Source organism: Condylura cristata, unplaced genomic scaffold (assembly GCF_000260355.1).
Source record: "Condylura cristata isolate star-nosed mole 26May11 unplaced genomic scaffold, ConCri1.0 scaffold00019, whole genome shotgun sequence".
NCBI lineage: Eukaryota > Metazoa > Chordata > Mammalia > Eulipotyphla > Talpidae > Condylura > Condylura cristata.
In genome coordinates, this window is record NW_004567120.1 from 22451844 (window position 1) to 22470551 (window position 18708).

At 36.2% G+C, this 18708-nt stretch overlaps 1 protein-coding gene across 4 annotated transcripts in view; it reads right to left on the reverse strand.

Moving 5' to 3' along the window:
- The window catches only part of KLHL13 (kelch-like family member 13), a 103712-nt gene that overhangs the window by 56433 nt on the left and 28571 nt on the right, over positions 1 to 18708 (reverse strand). The window contains exons 1-2 of one of the 4 annotated variants that reach the window (XM_012727274.1): positions 2693 to 2742; positions 2102 to 2214 (exon numbers count right to left, since the gene is read on the reverse strand). The exons of 1 other annotated variant lie outside the window; for it this stretch is intronic. In XM_012727274.1, the coding sequence (XP_012582728.1) occupies positions 2102 to 2199 (98 nt within the window). In that variant the 5' untranslated portion in view covers positions 2200 to 2214; positions 2693 to 2742. Of the gene's footprint in view, positions 1 to 2101; positions 2215 to 2692; positions 3175 to 11018; positions 11085 to 18708 lie in introns of those variants that run through there. 2 more of the 4 variants (XM_012727275.1, XM_004685732.1) reach the window with 2 other exon arrangements.

The following is an 18708-nucleotide window of genomic DNA, read 5'->3' on the forward strand; positions in this document are numbered from 1 at the left end:
TGTGGAAAATAAAGAAGCACTGATGAGAACAACATGTTAAACATGATATTTTTATTTCTGGCCAAGGAAGGCAATGACTTTAATCCAAAACATTCAAAAACTAAACAATTTATTTCAAAATCTGATTTAAACTCCCCAAGCTAGTATTTTTCTATATTTAACATATCTTCTTTCTGTGTGTATTTACATAATACTTTAAACCCTACATTAATTTAGTTATAAGGCAAAATAAGGCCAATTAAATAATACAGACAAATGCAGTATCAAAATAATCTAGCCTTACACCAGAACTTCAAATATATTTTTCATTCCATCTATGAGTACTACCAGCAGTCTCTGTCAACGTACAAGATCTGTAATATTTTCTAGCTAATCATCTAAATCAATTTACTCATGTCATCAGGTCAAATAGGTTAGTAGTTGAAAAGGAAGAAAGTGATTCACTGAAGATGTTGTAATAAGATAGTTTGTGGCTAGTATGAATTACTAAAACATATTTTTAAACCATCTCTAAAAATAGGCAAACCAGCTGTAATAAGGGCTGCAATTTCTATCTTTTGGACAGCAAATACAATAGGAATACTAAGTTCATTAGTGACCATCATTAATTGTAATGTACTAATGTTAGTCTGGGGTGTATATGTTTTGTTTTGATTAGAAAGTCACTTTTGGTAAAGTTTTAGCTATTTCTCACAAGTTAAAATTCATAAAGTCAACAGGCACATCTCATTTCTCAGATTACTTGAAGAAGCTCTATTAACTTGTCACCTTCACCAACTTGTCACTTCCATTAATGTGTGCTTCTCAAGGATGCAGCTTTTGAGAAACAAATACAGCTGATCTTTCTCCTTTTCTTTTTATAAATATAACTGAAATTTTAACTTTATAGGAAAAGGGGTTTAATGCCAAAACAAATACAATAACCTGAAGCATCTCTACGAACATAAAAGATAATCTGAAAATGAAATGATGACAGCATCTAACTCTGAAATATCCTCATTATTCAGTGCTTTCCAGGGAATCACTTCCTTTGGACTGAGAGCACACCCACATTAACTCAGCAGCTGAAAGCCTTTCAAAGAATCAAACACCCCTGTGCATCTGAACCACACATAAAACAAAAACTAAGTAATAAATATTTCTAAACATACAATTAACCTAAAGCAGGAAGAATTTTTTTTTATCTTTCCTACTGCAAAATAATTTAAGAGGAACAGTTATAGTTAAGGTAGACTTTTACTGAAAAGCTCTTTTTGTACTCATATGTATTTTTAAAGGGTCTAGTTTTCCCTCACTCTTCCTCTTCCAACAACAACAAAAAGGATCATGGATAATACTGTAAAAGAATACTTTATTATATCTCTTGACTTTTGTTTTCAAAGCAACACTTTGCAAATTTAAGAAATAAGATTTTGGGAAGATTCTAGAAGGCCCTCAAAATATATTTCTGTATGTATCTAGTTAAAAGAAATTTGTAAAACAGAGTTGTGTAATGCACTTTTCAATTCCCTGTATATAAATAACTAATCACAGATGTATAATCTACACAAATTTTAACTTACACTTCAGAACTTGAATTATAGAACTGGGAAAGAGATAATGTCAAACTTATTAATATTCATACACAAAAGTATAAAAGTCCAATGAAAAGACTCATCTTCTGATCATTGTACTAACTCTGAAGGTTTCAAATTCATCAAAAATATTATAGAAATCATTTACATATTTAACACCAACATCAATCATCAGCAGTTTTCGTGCCATTACACAAAAGAATTCAGATCTGCAAAAATTCAAAAATATCCACGCTATATAAGAGTCGAGTTTATCCCTATGCAATTCATTCATTATACCTCTGCTCTGCAGCTTCATATTAGTAATTAGATTCTGATTAAGCACTTTAAATGCAAAGAAACATAAATTCCTAGGAAAACAAAACAATGGTAAAGTGTGGACATGCCCATGTCTTTAAAAGTAAGCAAGCTTGAGGTTTTTAAATCTTGTGGGTTTGGGGATATTGCTCTTTGGGATATCCCCCCCTTGCCACAATGTTGATTCATGAATGAAATCCCATTTTAATATCCTATTTTCGCTCACTTACATGTATGCTGGAGAAAGTGGAGTTGACCTGGATGTTTTAAGCACAGGAACTGGGAATTTCCAGATAGCAGGAGAGCTCGTTTTCCATTTCAATGGCATGTTGTCACCACGGTACTACAATAACAGTAAACAGCGTTTCCATAACAGACTACCAACTAGGACTTCCATTCCACACTGTACTGACACAGCAGTGGCTGCCGAGAACAAGCAAACGATTCTGCCAGTGCCCTGAAACCGATGCTTTCAATCTGTAAAATAGGGCTGCAAGGTACCTCCTTTAAATCCTCCTGTCCCCTAAAGCAATATGATGATTCTACCATTCTCACTCAACAATAGTGCCACCTCCTTAGGAAAGCATTGACTGCAGTATATACATATTTTTTTAAGACTGCACTGTGCATACCCCACAATGCAGCTTTATTTAATAAAAAGCAGCTAGGGTTGCTTTTTTTTTAAGCTTGCATTACCATTGTTCTACCTTAACAGGGATACTGCAGCACTGTACTGTATTCTGCACCAATTAACCTGATTTCTGACCAATAGTAGCAGGAAAAAAAATAGATGGGTTTCATATGAAAATGAAACAACGTACCTACTCAGAATACACTTGTCATCCTCTGAACATTCTTCTTTTGAGCTGCAACAATACAAATGGGATATAAACCTCAGCATAGCCTTAGGCCACAGCTAATAGAGATCAGTGACTAAATTCAGCAGCCTGCTTTCCTCCTGTGCAAGCTCTGGCCAGACAATACAAGAATGCCATTATGGGAAAAGCCCGTTTAAAAAATGCCAGTCTCTCTGTTTTCCAGTTAGAAGAAAGAATGTAAGAGCGAATATAAACTGCTGCAGAACTCTGCACACTCTTCTAGTAGCTTCTGATTCAAGTTGCTCTCCTTTCCCTATTCTTATTTCCAAGCCGGGATGAGCAAAATCTCATCCATTTACAACATGCTGTGGTAACGTGAACATCACTCTGTCTTCTGCGGCAGAGAAGTACAGAGTAGCGTGCTCTTAATAGCAGTCCTCGGAGGGACGCTATCAACAATCTAATGCTGCCCTCCCCTTCCTCTCTCCCCCTATCCCCTCCCGTCCCCCCCCGCCCACAACCCCCCCCCCCCCTTCAAACAGCTCACAAATTGCCTAGAGGAGAGACCAATGCTGCTAGCGGAGCAGGTGTCCAGCAGGGACCATTCCAAAGCTCAGCGGCGGATCCGGTAACCTCTAGGGGTTAGTGACTGACAAGGAGATTCAAAAACTAAAGCTCTGTCAAAGGCAGCTTGAGAGGTTTCGTGAAAGCAGTGGCAAATACAGGGTCCATCTATAGTGTTTAGAAATACTGCCGGGAAACAGGGGAACAAGGGCTCCGAAAGTGAGTGGGTGTTTTAAGTTTCTGTTTCAAGCACCAACTCATGGATTTTCTACACAATGCTCAAAAGTGAAAATAGAATAAACCGGGATGATGATGAATTCTTTATTTGCAGGTTAAGAAATTTTACTTTTGAAGTAGGTAAGCTACCAGGGAGACATTTAGCGGCTGCTGTGTATCTACCTTCACACAACCGCTCTACTTCCACCTGGAAACAGGATTATCTGTCTCATCAATGCAGGCTTTTAGTCAGGACAGACCTCCACTGACAAGAATGCTAGCACTTAAAAAAAAAAATAGTGCAGCAACAAATAATTCATATTTATTTTCAAGCTTATATCCTAACAGTAAACTGTGCTTCCATATTAAGTAGGTAGCTTTCAAATACTCTTTCCAAATTTTTCCTAGCTTTTAAAATACTGAAATTTAGTCCTTTATGAGCCTTTCTCATTTATATTCCAAAAGCCCAGATGACAGACACTACTTTCAAAATTGCAAAAATATATAACTTAATATACCAGAAATACAGCATGAAACCAGCTAAGGGAATCACAAGCACCTACTTTAAGCTACACATCAAAATTCAGGCAAAAAGTACTTTGCCATGAAATCCAAATCCATATGTATATGTAGTATATACATAGACACAGACAGGAAGCTTATTTTGAATCACCGAGCAATAAAGCATGAACTTACTCATAAGTATTAAGTAGATGTCAATCAGCACTAGCTCACAAATAATTTTTATTCAAACTATCATACACACAAATACCTCCAAAAAATCTACTCAAACAACATCAACGGTTAAATAGTAATTCCAACTCCTTCTCCCCGCCCCCCACAACAGAATTGTCTCATAGAAATCTTCAAAGAAATTGGAGATTTAGGACTAAAATATATTTAAAATGTTTTTTTTTTAAAGTTCCTCTAATACAAATAAACCATAGTCACCATTTTACCACAGAAGGTTTTGCATAGTTAACAGAGAGCAAAAGGGCCCCAGGTACAATCAGCAGTAACAGCTTATTGGAAACACAGAAGAAATATACAACACACATACAACACACACACACACACACACATCAAACTAGTTTGGAATGTCACATTCCAAAAACCTGAAGCATTCTTGAACATTTAAAAATATAAAATGAACAATGGCCACAAGTTAGCTGCATGCAGCAAGGAGTGTTGGAAAGGTTTTAGAAAGGCTATTCAAACACTCTCCTGCCTATGAAAACATGTGGCAACACCAAGAGCAAATATGACTTCTCCTGAGAACAAAGACCCAAGACCTTCGTCAAACATGACAGTGAATGGTTTCCAGCAGATCATCTATCAAGACAATGCAAAATGTATGAGTGGAAAATTGGGAATGAAGAGTTTTCCAATTTTCCAAGAGGATAACAACCCCCACAGGCAGGTTAAGAGCACTTTTCTTGCTTAAGGAACTCAAGTTGTTATTCTTCTGTGAAAAATCACTTGAAAAAAAAACCAACATAATTCTTTGTCTAATCTCATTAGCCTTCCAAAGATATCAACCAATACCACCAAATCTATGCCAAAGCTCGGTTTCAATTCCTCTTAGACTTAAAGTTTAGTATTATTTTTTTGTGTAATTCCAACCATTTTTAAACAAAAGACTGCCTTTCTCCACCCCATCCTCTGCAATCTCAAGAACCCGAAACTCTAAATGCATGTTGAACATTTATTTATATTCGGTTCTTTTGTTTTAATAAATTGTTAGCAGACATTTGTAATTATCTCTCATAAGCAAACAACTAATATGCAAAAGGCTTTAAAAATAATTCCACTAAAAAAGATGGTCCATGAAATATACTTCATACTATTAGTATGCTTAACAACATTATTCCTCATATATCAAGTAGAAATAAACTTCAGCCAACGACAAATAGGCAGAGTCCAAATTAATCAGATTACTACCCTGAGAGTGACTACAGGAGCGACTTTGGAGTGTAATTACCATTACATTCCAGAACGGAAAAAATGTTGTTACCTACAGAGTGAAAGGAAGAAAATGATTAAACGTGTATTTTAAATGTAATTTTATGCAGGCTCAGTGTCCTACTACTTTAATATTTATTCTGGGAAATGTCAAAAACCCTCATTCACATCATAGGAAACACTGATTTCACTCACAGAACACTTGGTTTCTATTATGGATAACTGCATAATACAGGACAAGAAGACAACATATACAAAAGCTCTTCAAAGCATTTTATGAACATTAACTAATCACTTAAAAATACCTGTGAAATGTGTATTTCAGCCATGTAATAAACAAAAGACAATGCTGGGACTTGGCCAAGGCCACAAAAAGAGCCATTCTTGGCCCAATCTTACAACAGAGAATTCCCTGTCTCCCAGTGTAGAAAGAGAAGATTTTAAATAACTTTTAGAAGCTTTACAAATCATCTTGCTTATTACCCTCACTGTATAAATAAAAAGGCTGAAGCTCAGAAGTTAATTTACCCAGTGTCACACTGCAAGCTAGCAGTAAAAGTGGCACTCGAAACCAAGTCCTACCTCCTGGGCCAGGCCACAGCTCTAGAATCCCTAGAGCTCCTACTTCTCTAATAGAGATTGGCCCACAGATATGTCTTTCTGTGTGAAACAAAACACATTTTACACTTCTTAATATATTCTAAAGAAATAAGAACTATCAAAAGCTATTTATCCCCTCAGTTATAAGTAGCCTTAAAGACGGAAGTAGGAAACACCAAAATGGTGTAGAAAGACCATTTCTAAAATTTCAGTTCCAGAAAGTATCTAAGAATAAACAGAGACAAAAAGGTAAACAAAAATTAAGCCAGTTATAGTATGGGAAAACAGCAAAATATGCAGGTGATAGGCTAACTTTTTTCTCAATGTAAGTATTTTTCAATGACTTTATAGTAAAATCAATGTGCTACCTGCCATGGTCTGTCTCGAGTACCACCACCTCAGTAAATGAATTTGTTAATATAGTGTATATTATGTATATCTCACTTTCTTTCTCCGTATTTTCCTAATAGCGCCTAAAAGCTGAACTATCTTTTTCCTGCCAAGTTTTGTTGAATCCTGTGCTAGATACAATAAAGACTAATAACATTAATACAGTCTGTGTGAGCAGGAACTGTGTAATCTTCTCCTTAGTTCTGACAATGGCTCTTCAGACCAACCTGGGATAGCCATGAGACTTCATTCACTTATAGAAGATTATAAATCATGCCAATTTTTTTCTCTGTTTACATTCTACCAATCAGTACAATATCTGGATGGCAACCAAGTAGGACAGTTAAACCCTTTAAAGCGCACACCCAAAATGAACTTCTGGACAACAACAAATTTCTTAATACACTATGGGTTCCTTATTATGGGAAACAGGATTGTTCACATGAATGGCTACATGGGTGTGCATGTCCTTTGTTTCAAGAAATTAAATGACCAATAGAAAAAAAAAATTTCTTCCTAGATATTCAGATATGTAGCCTTGCTAGGATCAAATGGAAAACCCAGGAGTTTCTCTCAGACAACTACATTGGAAAGTCATCATTTCATCTTTTATAAACACCTATCCACATTTTCTTACCAAAACTGTGTAAAGTCTTCAAATCCCAAAAAGGATTTATATAGGCTTCTGCAGCTCTGAGTATGCCATGGACTAACGTAGTCCCTGTCTAGAACACCAATCAAGCGACTGCTGTGCAGTGTACCGGCCCCTCCTCAAGCACGTGCCTGTATGTGTGTATACCACAAAGGCATAAGTAATAGAAAGGGAAGCACTATTCCCACCTTTAGCATTCCTAGGGAAAAAAAGGGTGCTAAAGTGATCTTTTTGGGGGGTGGGAAACAGGCCAGCAACAAGAGGAACTGGTAAGCTGGTAAGACAGGAGACAACAGGCAAAGGGTCCAAGGGTTTGAAAACACTAAAGGCAAGGAAGGTAATAACTGGCAGGAAAAGAGACTGGAAAAGTAGAATGTAAGTGGCTCCAGGTATTTATGTAGCACTTTTCATAACTGTGGGTTTTAGATGAATGTGCTTAGATGAATGAGCTAAGATAGGAGTTCAGGAAAAGGGGAAAATGTCAATGGAACTGAACAGATAACCAAAAAAGTCCAGTTGTTGAAGACCCATTGTCCCACAAATCCTGACAAATTACTTTCACTACATTAAAAAAAAAAAAATAGCACCAAATGAGGAATGTAAAACTTCCTGCATTTCCCTCTTCCTTTCTGTAGTATCCATATTCTCTATGACTTCTTAATTCTTATTTTTGGCTGCCCTGAGTGCTTCCTTCATAAGAGATTCTCAATGCCTAAGTAACTCTTTTACATGCATCAACTAAATTAATTCTTAAGTATTCCCATTTACTAAAAACTGCCTTAAACTGCAAACCAAAGTGTTTATGTGTATTGAGAGTGTTGGTAGTGGAAATCAATGATTTTTATATACTATTTACATATCTGAGTTCACATTACCATTTTCAAATTGCTTTAAAAAAGAAATCTAGAGAGACTGTTTATCATCATCAAATAGAGATAATGTATCCAGTGCTCCAGAAAGAGGCTATTCTACTTCATCTGCTTGAGACACCCTTCCCAAGTTCCTCTTCCGTCTTCAAGAATGAATCCGTGGATTCACTTATCTTCCTAATTGAGCACTATACCTGGCACATTGGAAAGCACTCAATAAATATTTGTTGAGTAAACTGAAAAAGTTTACAAGCAGAGGAGTGACAAATAAGAATTGTGCATTGAAGCCAGGAAAGTTTATTAAATGTTATTATTGATTTTGCTATTACTAAAACCAGAGTTCAGGTAAAAGGAATATTCACCTGTGCATTCGATAATTTTAGTCTAAAAAATCCTTAAAATAAAAAATAAAATGTACATTATCTTGTGAAAAATAAATACATGTTGAAGAAAATCACCCAGAATACAAGCTATTTTAAATGAAATAAAATGCATCATTTATAGTGAGAGTGGGTTTGCTCTAATGAAGGATCTCAGCTCTAAACTCAAATAATGTTAGTTGTCTCTCTGTAACTTCAAAGATAACTTCTTACATTACCATGGGTAAATAAAATAGACAAATCATTGCCAGATTTTTGGATGTGTTTGCACAGTAAACATGTATGCTTATCAAAATAAATGTCATGAAAAATGTAGTGTTACCAAAACAAAAATTAAGAATATAGCTCTGTCTATTGAACAAGAAATATATTCTAATGAAGTTTTACTTCTTTGTTTTTAATTTTGGTGACACCAAATACAGAAGCAAAATACAAAAGTTGCATGCAGGCAATATAGTAGGCAATATTACAATCTTAGATTTTATAAATTTTGAGTTATATTGATGAATAAACAATTTCTAATGATTGAATGAAAGTACAAAGCAATCCCAACCTCAAAATTCATGCCAGTTAAAGGAAGTCTATGTGATTTTGATATGAAAGAATAAAAAACAGAACTCATGGTCTAGGCTGCCTGGGTTTTAGACGCGATTTAAATTTGGGTTTCTGACTGTCACTCTACCTACTTCAACTAGTAAGAACCTCTTTATGCCTTAAAAATCAAATATTTGTTTCAAATTACCACTTATTTCTCAAGGAATTCTGAAGTTACACAACACTAGGATAAAGTATATCTTCCCTTTAGGTAGCCTATATCTGTTCCTTATTCAGCTTGATTTAAATCAGAGACCCTTTGGAACATTTTTATGAGTCTTCCACGATACAGGTTCTGGCCATTTTGTTTAAAGTCCTATGATATTGTATAGTCAAGAACATGACTTAAGGAAAAGACTTATTTTTAGGGTTTCCACAATTACCAATTTTCGAAATTCAGATGTGTAAAGCATGGAACAACATAAATTGTATTCCAAAATGGGCAAGTAGACAGCAAGATCGAGTTTAAATGGAAAATCTAAATAGGGAACATACATTAGCAAATGGATTAATTAGGACCATATTTTTCCATGTGTTACTACAAATGCATTTGTTTAAACTGAGGCATCCTTAGTGTATTAGTTGTTATTAGCAGTTTAAGAGAGACTCCTTGAACTTCACAAACACCAAATAAATCAATTCACTGTGCCTGGCCCAAAACCTGATAAGAGGTGCTTCACAAATTAGATTCATTCATCAGTACGTACTGAAAACCTAGGAATTTGCTAGGTGTTACACAAAAGAACATACATTCCCTGGCCATCAATAAATTCTTAAAATCTAATCAGGCAGATGGCATATTCCCATAAAAAACATGAGTTAGCATAAATATATTATTCAAGTAAATCCTGAACTACCCAGAAGCCTGGATTGCCTAGTTTCTAGCCAATTTCTAAAAAATAATTTAAATTGAAAACAACTGGCATAGGTTAACTCTTAAAATAGCAAAAAATCTTTATTTTCACTTTTGGGTAGAAATATTCCTACCCTTCATCTTCTTCAAGGCTAAAACGTACATAGCCTTTTGAAAATACCAGTCACCACAATGCACAGCAGTTACTGTGATATGCCACAGATGTAGTTACAGGAATGTGTGAAAGTCACATATGTCATTCTTTACCCTTGTCCAACACCAACCCCCATATGCTATGACACGAACACGGATGCCAGGGACAGAAAAGTCACGTTTTTATTACACGCCAACACATATACCAAGAGAAAAGTCATACACCTTGAAGGCAGAAGTGCTCTAATTTTAATCTGCATAAGAATAAGCTGTGGCAAATATTTAAAATGTAGAGATCTGGAGTTGGGACCCAGTACTCTACATTTTAAACAAGTGCATAATCTGCTTTTTACAACAGCCCACTAAACTTGTAAAAATATTGCTTTTAAGTCAAGCTGCTAACCCCCACTCAAGACTGCCCCAGTAAGAGTGAGACTGTGTATTCTCTCTCAGTCCCTGGCATATCAGCATTGGCTGCTCACCACCACGCGTCGGTCTGCACTGGCCAGCCATTATCTCGCCCTCCCACACTCCCGATCCTTCCAGGTCTGGGAGCATCTGAAAACAAGAACTCCAGCTGGCTGACACCACAGTACAGAGGAAGACAGAGAGACGCAAGGCGGGAAATTATGAGGTACAGCAGTTAGGAAGCAGAGGCAGCATAAATTACATTGATTATGTAACAGAGGAGAAAATTAAAAACTTGTTTCAAACTTTTTGATGAAGAAAAATGCAAAAGAGGACAGAGCTTGGTACTTATTGTACCATTAGCTAATTCTGTGGGCTACTGTATGACCATCTCTCGTCCCTAAAAGAAGGAAGATGTGACCTCCCTTGCCCAATTCAACAACGTTACGAAAACCAACTGAACTTATGTTTTGAAAGCACAATGGGAAAGATAAAGTACAATACAACGGTGTGTGGCATTTTTTAACAGAATGATTTATCAGTTTGGTGTCTTCACAATCACAGTACCCTAGACATTACCGAAATTTTCTTAATGGTTAAATGTTCTCTTAATACCTTAGGGTCTTTTTTATGAAAAGAAATACTCATTAACAATAAAGTAGAGGAAAATGCAGACCCTTGCACATACCCTGAAGTTGATTTTTTGAACATATCCTTGAAATCGGCTTGTTTTAAAGACAATTGCCTCCGTCTCCTGAAAGTGGAGTGCAAAAAAAAAAATCTGGTTAATTGTGGCTTTACTGCATGTAATTCAAAATTTTCAAGCACACACCACAATAATTTTAGCTGAAAAATTAATAAACCATATTCATAAATCCTGAACAATTAAGATGACACAAATAAATTTTAAATGTCTAAGTTTGAAAATGTAGCTACAAAGTGTAAGGTTCTATTTGTTTTGAAAAGCTCTCTTAATGTGCAGAAAGTCTGCAATAGAGACTGACATTAAAGATAATATTTATTGGCAGCTGATCAAAAACACTAAATAGCCAAATTTAGACATAAGGATACACTTTTCCAGTAAATATATACTCCGCCTTGGAATGTTTTGTCATTTTCTAGCTTTTTTTAGTCTAAAGTTCAATTCATTGCTGATATACTGTTTTGCCATAAAAACCTGAAAGCAAATGACACACATTACAAGCTTTCAGAGAACAGATGGCTAATGTTCTTCTAGGTTCATTTACTACCAATTTTCTTATTTTCATACTGTTTGTAATTAATAAAAACATAAACAGATATACTGTCTCCTAATCAGAAGATTTTCTTTTCTTTTTCTTTTTCTTTTTTTTTTTTTTTTTTTGAAGCTCTGTCATATATCTAACCCCTTTGGGTTGATAAAAAGGGAAGATGAACAGACATACTTCTGCTACTGCCTCAGGAATGCAGTTTTAAAAATAGACTACTAGAGAAGCATCACAGTATACGTTGTCGACAGTCAACTAGCAAACAATTAAAGTATGCAAGCAGGTGTTTGAGAAGCTTGAAGACAAATTTAATATGTTTACATTATTTCATTTATGTTGCTACTAGCTTATAAAAGGTAAACATTAGGAAGCACCACCTCTAACTTTTTCTTCAAAATAAACAGTTCGGTGTGTGTGTGTGTGTGTGTGTGTGTGTGTGTGTGTGTGTGTGTGTGTGCCCACACGAACATTGCATTATTAAAGTCACAACTAAAAGCAAAGTCATAGTTTATTCATATCTTAAGCAAGACCTTGGCAGACCTTATCTAAGATGCCCTAAATTTAACGGCTTCTTTGCAAAAGGTTGGCAGCAAGTATTTTATTTCTACTTCAGAATAATAAATTCAAAACGGCATCTGCTAAATGGCAATACTATTTCAAAGACTACTTTTAAATGTTATACACATAAAAATGAATGTTTTTGAACAACAAAAAGCTACAATGGGTTAAATTCACATTTGTTAGGTTTTAGCAGTAAACCTACCAAGCAAATAACAAGTATACCATTTCCTTTGCTTAAAATATATTAAAGTATCTTTAAATACAGCTTATTTTATATTCCTATTAATATTATTCCTTTCCTTTGTGTATTTAAGAAGAATCTGGTGTGCCACCTTCTGGCAACTGAGTGAAATTATGTCTCCCTACACAAGTCACTATTCTTTATTTTAACTTTTAAAAAATACATGTATTTCTTAACCTGCATTACACGTAAGCTATCTAAATAAACCTATACCACAAATTGAAATAAAATGCTCCTTATGGCTTTTTCCTCCAAAAAAATTAAGCCTTACACATGCTTCCTATGATTTTTGCATGGTTACCAATATGTCTCCTGAATTCTACAATACATATAAAATTGATTTTTGTACACCGCTTCACAGCTACATATGAAAACAACAGGCTTACTATTTTAATAAATAAGCAACAGCACTGAATAAAGGAAAAGAAAGGTCTCTTACCAATATGCCCATTTTTCTCTTAAGGTTTGAACTCTCATCATTTGTCATGTTCTTGTGGATCCCTCTCTCATCAAATTCTCTGGAGTTTTAAAGTTGAGAGCTGTGATGCACAGCTAGGCTCTGCTACACAGTAGCGCACCCCAGTGCATCTGTCTGGTATAACACTTCTTGGAGCTCCCAACAGCAGAAACAGGTTTTATATATTCAAAATCCTATGCATAGCACACCTTCCGTGGATAGAAAATTGTACTCGGAACGGCTGCACTATTTATATTTCATATCTTAACTCCTGATCAGATTTGAAGATCAGAACCACATGAATCTCGAGCTTATTTGCAGTAAACTGAATAGGAACAGAGTGTTCATCTTTAGAGCAGAGGTGGGGCGAGGCAAATATTAACGCCAGGAGATCTGACTAAGAAAACATGTTTACCTGAAAGCAACCCTATTTCTGTAAGGTCCCTGTCCTGATATCTGCCATATTACCTTAAATCTTCGTTATCTTTAACTCTTCCCTCTCTTCTGTCCCTAGTAGCCAGTCATTACACCCTATTTTTTTATTCTTTAGCAATATCCCAGGAAACCATGCCCTTCTGTTTGTTTTTTAAACAAATGAGCTACTTCAAAAAACATATATATCTGATCTCTCTTCATCTCCATCTTCAACCTATCAACCCCACTGCTTTTAGATGGTTTTCTTAAAATACATGTCAATTAAGTATTATATATATATATACATATAATTTGCTATATGTCATGTATATACTGTGTTAGGTCATGTAACTGTAAGCCTGAGCAAGCCAGATCCTTGCTCTCAAGCTTCCAGTTTAGTGATCTCTGATAGGACAAGTATGGTACAGAAGCTTTAAAATTGTATTTCCAGGATTCTACAGCAACAGAGAAACAATAATCGTGCTGAAACTTGGTCTAAAGGATGAGGCATTGACCAGATGGACTCTAGAAGAAATAGTCTATGTAGACATGCAGAAGTCTGAGGGATAAAACATGTTGTCAGGATTGGGAAATTCTTTAATAGGAATGGAAGGCGTTCAGGGTATATAGTGTTGAAGGACGTAGAGTTTGGGGTATGCAAAGACCACACACATCATTGTCATCTCATGAGGTATGACAAACCATTTGTTGAGTGAGCAGACTCTCAAGGGATAAATCAAGCAACTGATAAGCTCAGCACTAAGAACTCACTACACACATCTCCAATTCACTGCTGTAGTAACCCCTAACACCAACCAGCCGTCTCTACCTCACAAGCCTGTTTTGTTCCTTCCCTCCTTTGCTCCTGCATTAAATGTCTTCCCCAACCTATTTTTTTCTGAACTCACTTTCACCTCTAGGTTTGTTGAGTAAGGAGCAAACTGAGCCTGGATGAATTCCAATCCTCCACTACACTGAAGAGGTATCAGGTGCTGAGGAATACAACTCTCCAGTATGACATGAATCTGACTTCCTGAAATCGGGGGTGTGGGGCCACTGGGAACTAGAGATAGAGTTATGCACCCATGCTTGGTTATAACTGACACATGTACGGTGGCACTCTTCCTTCTGTGGCCAAACTCATACTGCTGGAGGCCAAACTCATACTGCTGGAAATGAGACTTTGAGGAGAAACACGGAGGGGAGATATACAGGGACACTTGGAAGAGATACTTTGAAGAGACAAGTGGGTGAGAGACATGCGAAGAGGCTGCCCTTGGCAGAAACAATGGCAGTTGTTATTTTGATTTGTCCTTTGAGTTTAAACTTTCTCCCTCCCCTGTCCCAGCTGCTTAGGAACTGCTTAACCCCGTTCTTGTGGTTCTGCACCAGAAGGTACCTAAGATATGGCAAGTTTTCTGGCCTCAGTGGCCCTACTTCAGGTTGACCCTGTTTGGAAGGGCATTTGTGCAGAGAGGATGGATAATTCCGGGGTGGGGGGTGCGGTTACTGGGAAACTATTATTAGAAATATTCTTTCTTCTCTATCTATGCACAATGGTTCTATTAAAATTACTTCACTCTAAGACTCTGGTTTTACCTTTGTAAGGCAAATGGCTGGAACCCTTTGAGAGCATATATCCCTTAGCAGTTTGGGGTCACTGGGTACCCCTTAATCATGCACTAACAGATTCAACTTAAATTCCATCCTTTACTGTGATGTCTTCCATGGTAATTTGAATCTATAGCTTTTAAATGTTTCCCCATTAGGCAGACTCTTTCTAATATTTAGCACACAATGTTCAATAACTTTGTGACCCTGCAGTGAAACAAGATGGTAAGGAGATGACACTATGTCAAAAGTCCAAGCATGACAGTAATTGGGCTAAGAAAGCCCATGACTCAGACTTCACAGTACACACTAAACTCAGCACTTGCCCCACCAGTCTCAACCCTGAAAAGGGAAGGGTGTGAATTGAGAAATAGAATTAGATCTGTATTAGGCAGCAACGACATTACTATCCCTTTCTGCATTGCTGGTTGTACCCATCACAACTACAGTTCAAAAATTCCAGAACTGAGAAGAAAGAGATACCAACAAAATAATTGAATGACAGAGCTGTAATCTTTGGGGAGGGGGGAAGCTGTAAAAGCACAGAGTGGGGAGAGGAGGAAGAAACAGATTTTGTTTCACTACGTGCAGTAAATGCACAGAATGCACCTGAAGATCCATATAACAAAATGAACTCATGAAGACCACAGAAAGACACTTGGATACAGAAGGTTTAGGATCTCATGAGGTATTAAAGGAGAAAATCCAAGAAAAATGGTTTTTATTTTTGTTTTCAAAAAAAAAAAAAGGTTCATAATTTAAGCTGAGAGAGGAATCTGGGACAAGGAGCTTTACCAGAGAAACATGTCCTGCAGTGTAAATACTTACTGGAACCACACCCCATTATGCTCAGGGTCAAATACTCAGACAAGCTTTGGCTGATGTTGGTATTTAGTATTCAGTTTTGTCCCATTCCTTTAAGGTCTGCATAATATCTTAGATTTATGCAATAATGCAAAAGCCATGGTGTTTTCTTTTATGGATGCATCTTATTCAATCATCAGATGTTAAAGTGGATTAAGAGGACTCTACCAATAATTTCAAAAGGCTGATAATATTTGAAAATATTTTCCCCCCAAACTTAAAAATTCCCAAATTAAAGCTGTCTACACCTTCCTTCTTGTTTACTGGAAGACAAAACTGATCACTTTCCACTAACTTGTAAAAATAAATTCAATTACAAAAAAAAAAATGGAGAATGTGATTTTGTGTATTTACCATACTTTTCTCAAGGAATCTTCAAACAAGGGCAGTACTTAGAACACATAAAAATGATTTAATACACAGGGTCTTCAAAAAATATGCTTTTAAACTATGTATCAATGGTACCAGAGATATTAAACAAAGACAAAACAAGCCAGATCATTTCCTTATTTAGTTTTGTGGAAAACTGAACAATTGCCAGAGTATTTCCTTCAGGAATAGCAAAAAATAAATAAATAAATAAGAAGAAGCAATAATAATTTTATATTCCACTTTGAAACAGAATCCAAATTCACATGAATTCGTTCATCTGAAAGTTGTAAAAAGGAAAAAGAGAAATAAATAGCACCTTGTAGTGCATAGTCCTCCTAATATTAGTGATGACAGGATCTATATTTGCCTAGTATAAATAGTTCATTTGCATTCCATTCAAAACAGCATCATTATGTTATCTTATCCATAGCAGTACACTTCTCCTTTGTTCTAGTGTATATAAGATGACTCAGAGCAGGATGAGAAGTAGTTTACAGAGTTTTCTCTTGTGCTGATATATCCTCGGATGACAACTTTTGAGAACAAATTACTGGAAGAATGGTTAGGCAAGGGTATTTACATTAGGAGCACCTGCTCATATTCCAATGGTGCAGAAGGTCGTATTTCAGGCGAAATCAGATTCAATAGTATTACCACTTAATCTCATGGGAAGGGCGAGGTCAAAGAGAAAAAAATGAATGGATGTGCCTTTTCCCATTCTTAGTAACTGTCCGCACTGTCACTGTGTCAGGGAAAATGGCCAAAGAAGGCCAGTTTCTTAACCGATCACCCTACTTGAATGAAAACATGCTAATAAATCCCTAAAATGTAACATAACGCAGGCAATACCATTGAACAATAACAAAAAATGATTGAAGATAATTCATGAGTAATTCAAACTACCTGATATCAATTATTAAAGGTTGACTATGAAATACACCAAGTCATATTTTATGAACTTAAATCTTTTTTAATAATATAGTAGTTTATTTTTACATCATTTTGTACTTTTTTTTATCTCAATTGTAATCCCCGCGGGTTTCCCATCACCAAGTCACCCATGTGCCATCACCATAGTCCCGTGTACTTCCCTCCCCGCCCCCGTTTTTGATCCCATTCCCTACTCCACCTCCACAAAATGTCTCTAGTATATGGCTGTTTATTATTCTTATTATTTTCTCGCCTGGTCCATTATACTCCTGCTATGAGCAAAACCATCCGATTATTTTTCTTTCTCTTTTTGTCTTATCTCACTAAGCATTTATTAACTTAAATCTCAAGTTCATTATTATTTAATAGTAATTGCTAATTAATAGGGCAAGGGGCTAAAATACACATGATAAAGCATTAGGAAAAAGGAAATTTCATCATGTTAGTTTAGAAACAGAAAAAACCCTAAATGACATACCACAGATAGAAAAGCAGATATATGGAGTTAATGAGGAAAAAGAGTATTTCTATTTTTCAATTATTTTTCAATCTAATTTTCCTAAGCGCTTTATTTATTTTAAATGTCAGGTGATAGCCTTAGCCAGCAGGATTCCAAGTAATTTATTATACCTTTTAAAGTTTAACAGACTTATTTTCACCTTCACCCAAGCCTTGAGGTAAGCAATGCAAGTGCTAATATTCCCATTTTATTAGTGAAGAAACAGTCATTAAATGACTTGGCTGAAATGACAGAGCCACTGCAAGAACTAGGGAGCAAGAATCCAGGTCCTTTGGTACCTAATTCGGTGCTCATTAATCACTTTCATATTGTATTAATATTTAGTTTAGGGGGAGGATGAAAATATGACTCCTAAACACCATCAAAGATTTGGGGCCTGGAGAAGTTCTTCTCACCATAATCACAGGGAAGTAAGTGGCTGAAGGGAAGTAAGAGATAAGTCAAAGGAGATACGGATGTGCTAGGATCACAGCTGCAGAATGAGAAAGCTATACCCACTCCAGAAACACTTTCCCAATATCAATTCACAGAGCTCACATTTATCCCTCATTAGCAATTTCCTGGCACCAACCTCAAACATGCCATACTCTCTTCTGCCACCGTGGCCTCACATATGACTTTTCTACACTTCAAATGCTCTGACTTCCTTGTGAGCAAGCAAACATTCCATCACACTTAAGTGTACAAGTGTATCTCCTTCCATGAAGCCTTCCTATAGCAGCCTCTCATGATGTGTTTCCTAAACCCCCATGGCTCTTGGAACTTCATAGCTCCTACCACTTTGACTGTAATTGTTTCTATAAACTAGACAATAAAGTTCAGGGAGCTGCAAGAGGGGCTTCCTTATGTTTTTATTAAATCTAACCCAGTCCTTGTCACATAGCAACCCAATTATAAGACACAATGTTGGTAAAAACAATTCAGCAGAGATAGGATCACCTCTCCTCTAAGATTAAACAGTTTTCTGGTTATAACTAAGAAAACAACATGTCTAAATGACTCTTTTTGACAATTCTGATACCCTGTATGTGCCTAGCAAGGCGCCTACAAGAGTACATATGCAACAACTTTATGATGGATTGGATGGATGGATGGATGGATGGATGGATGGATGGATGGATGGATGGATGGATGGATGGATGGATGGATGGATGGATGGAT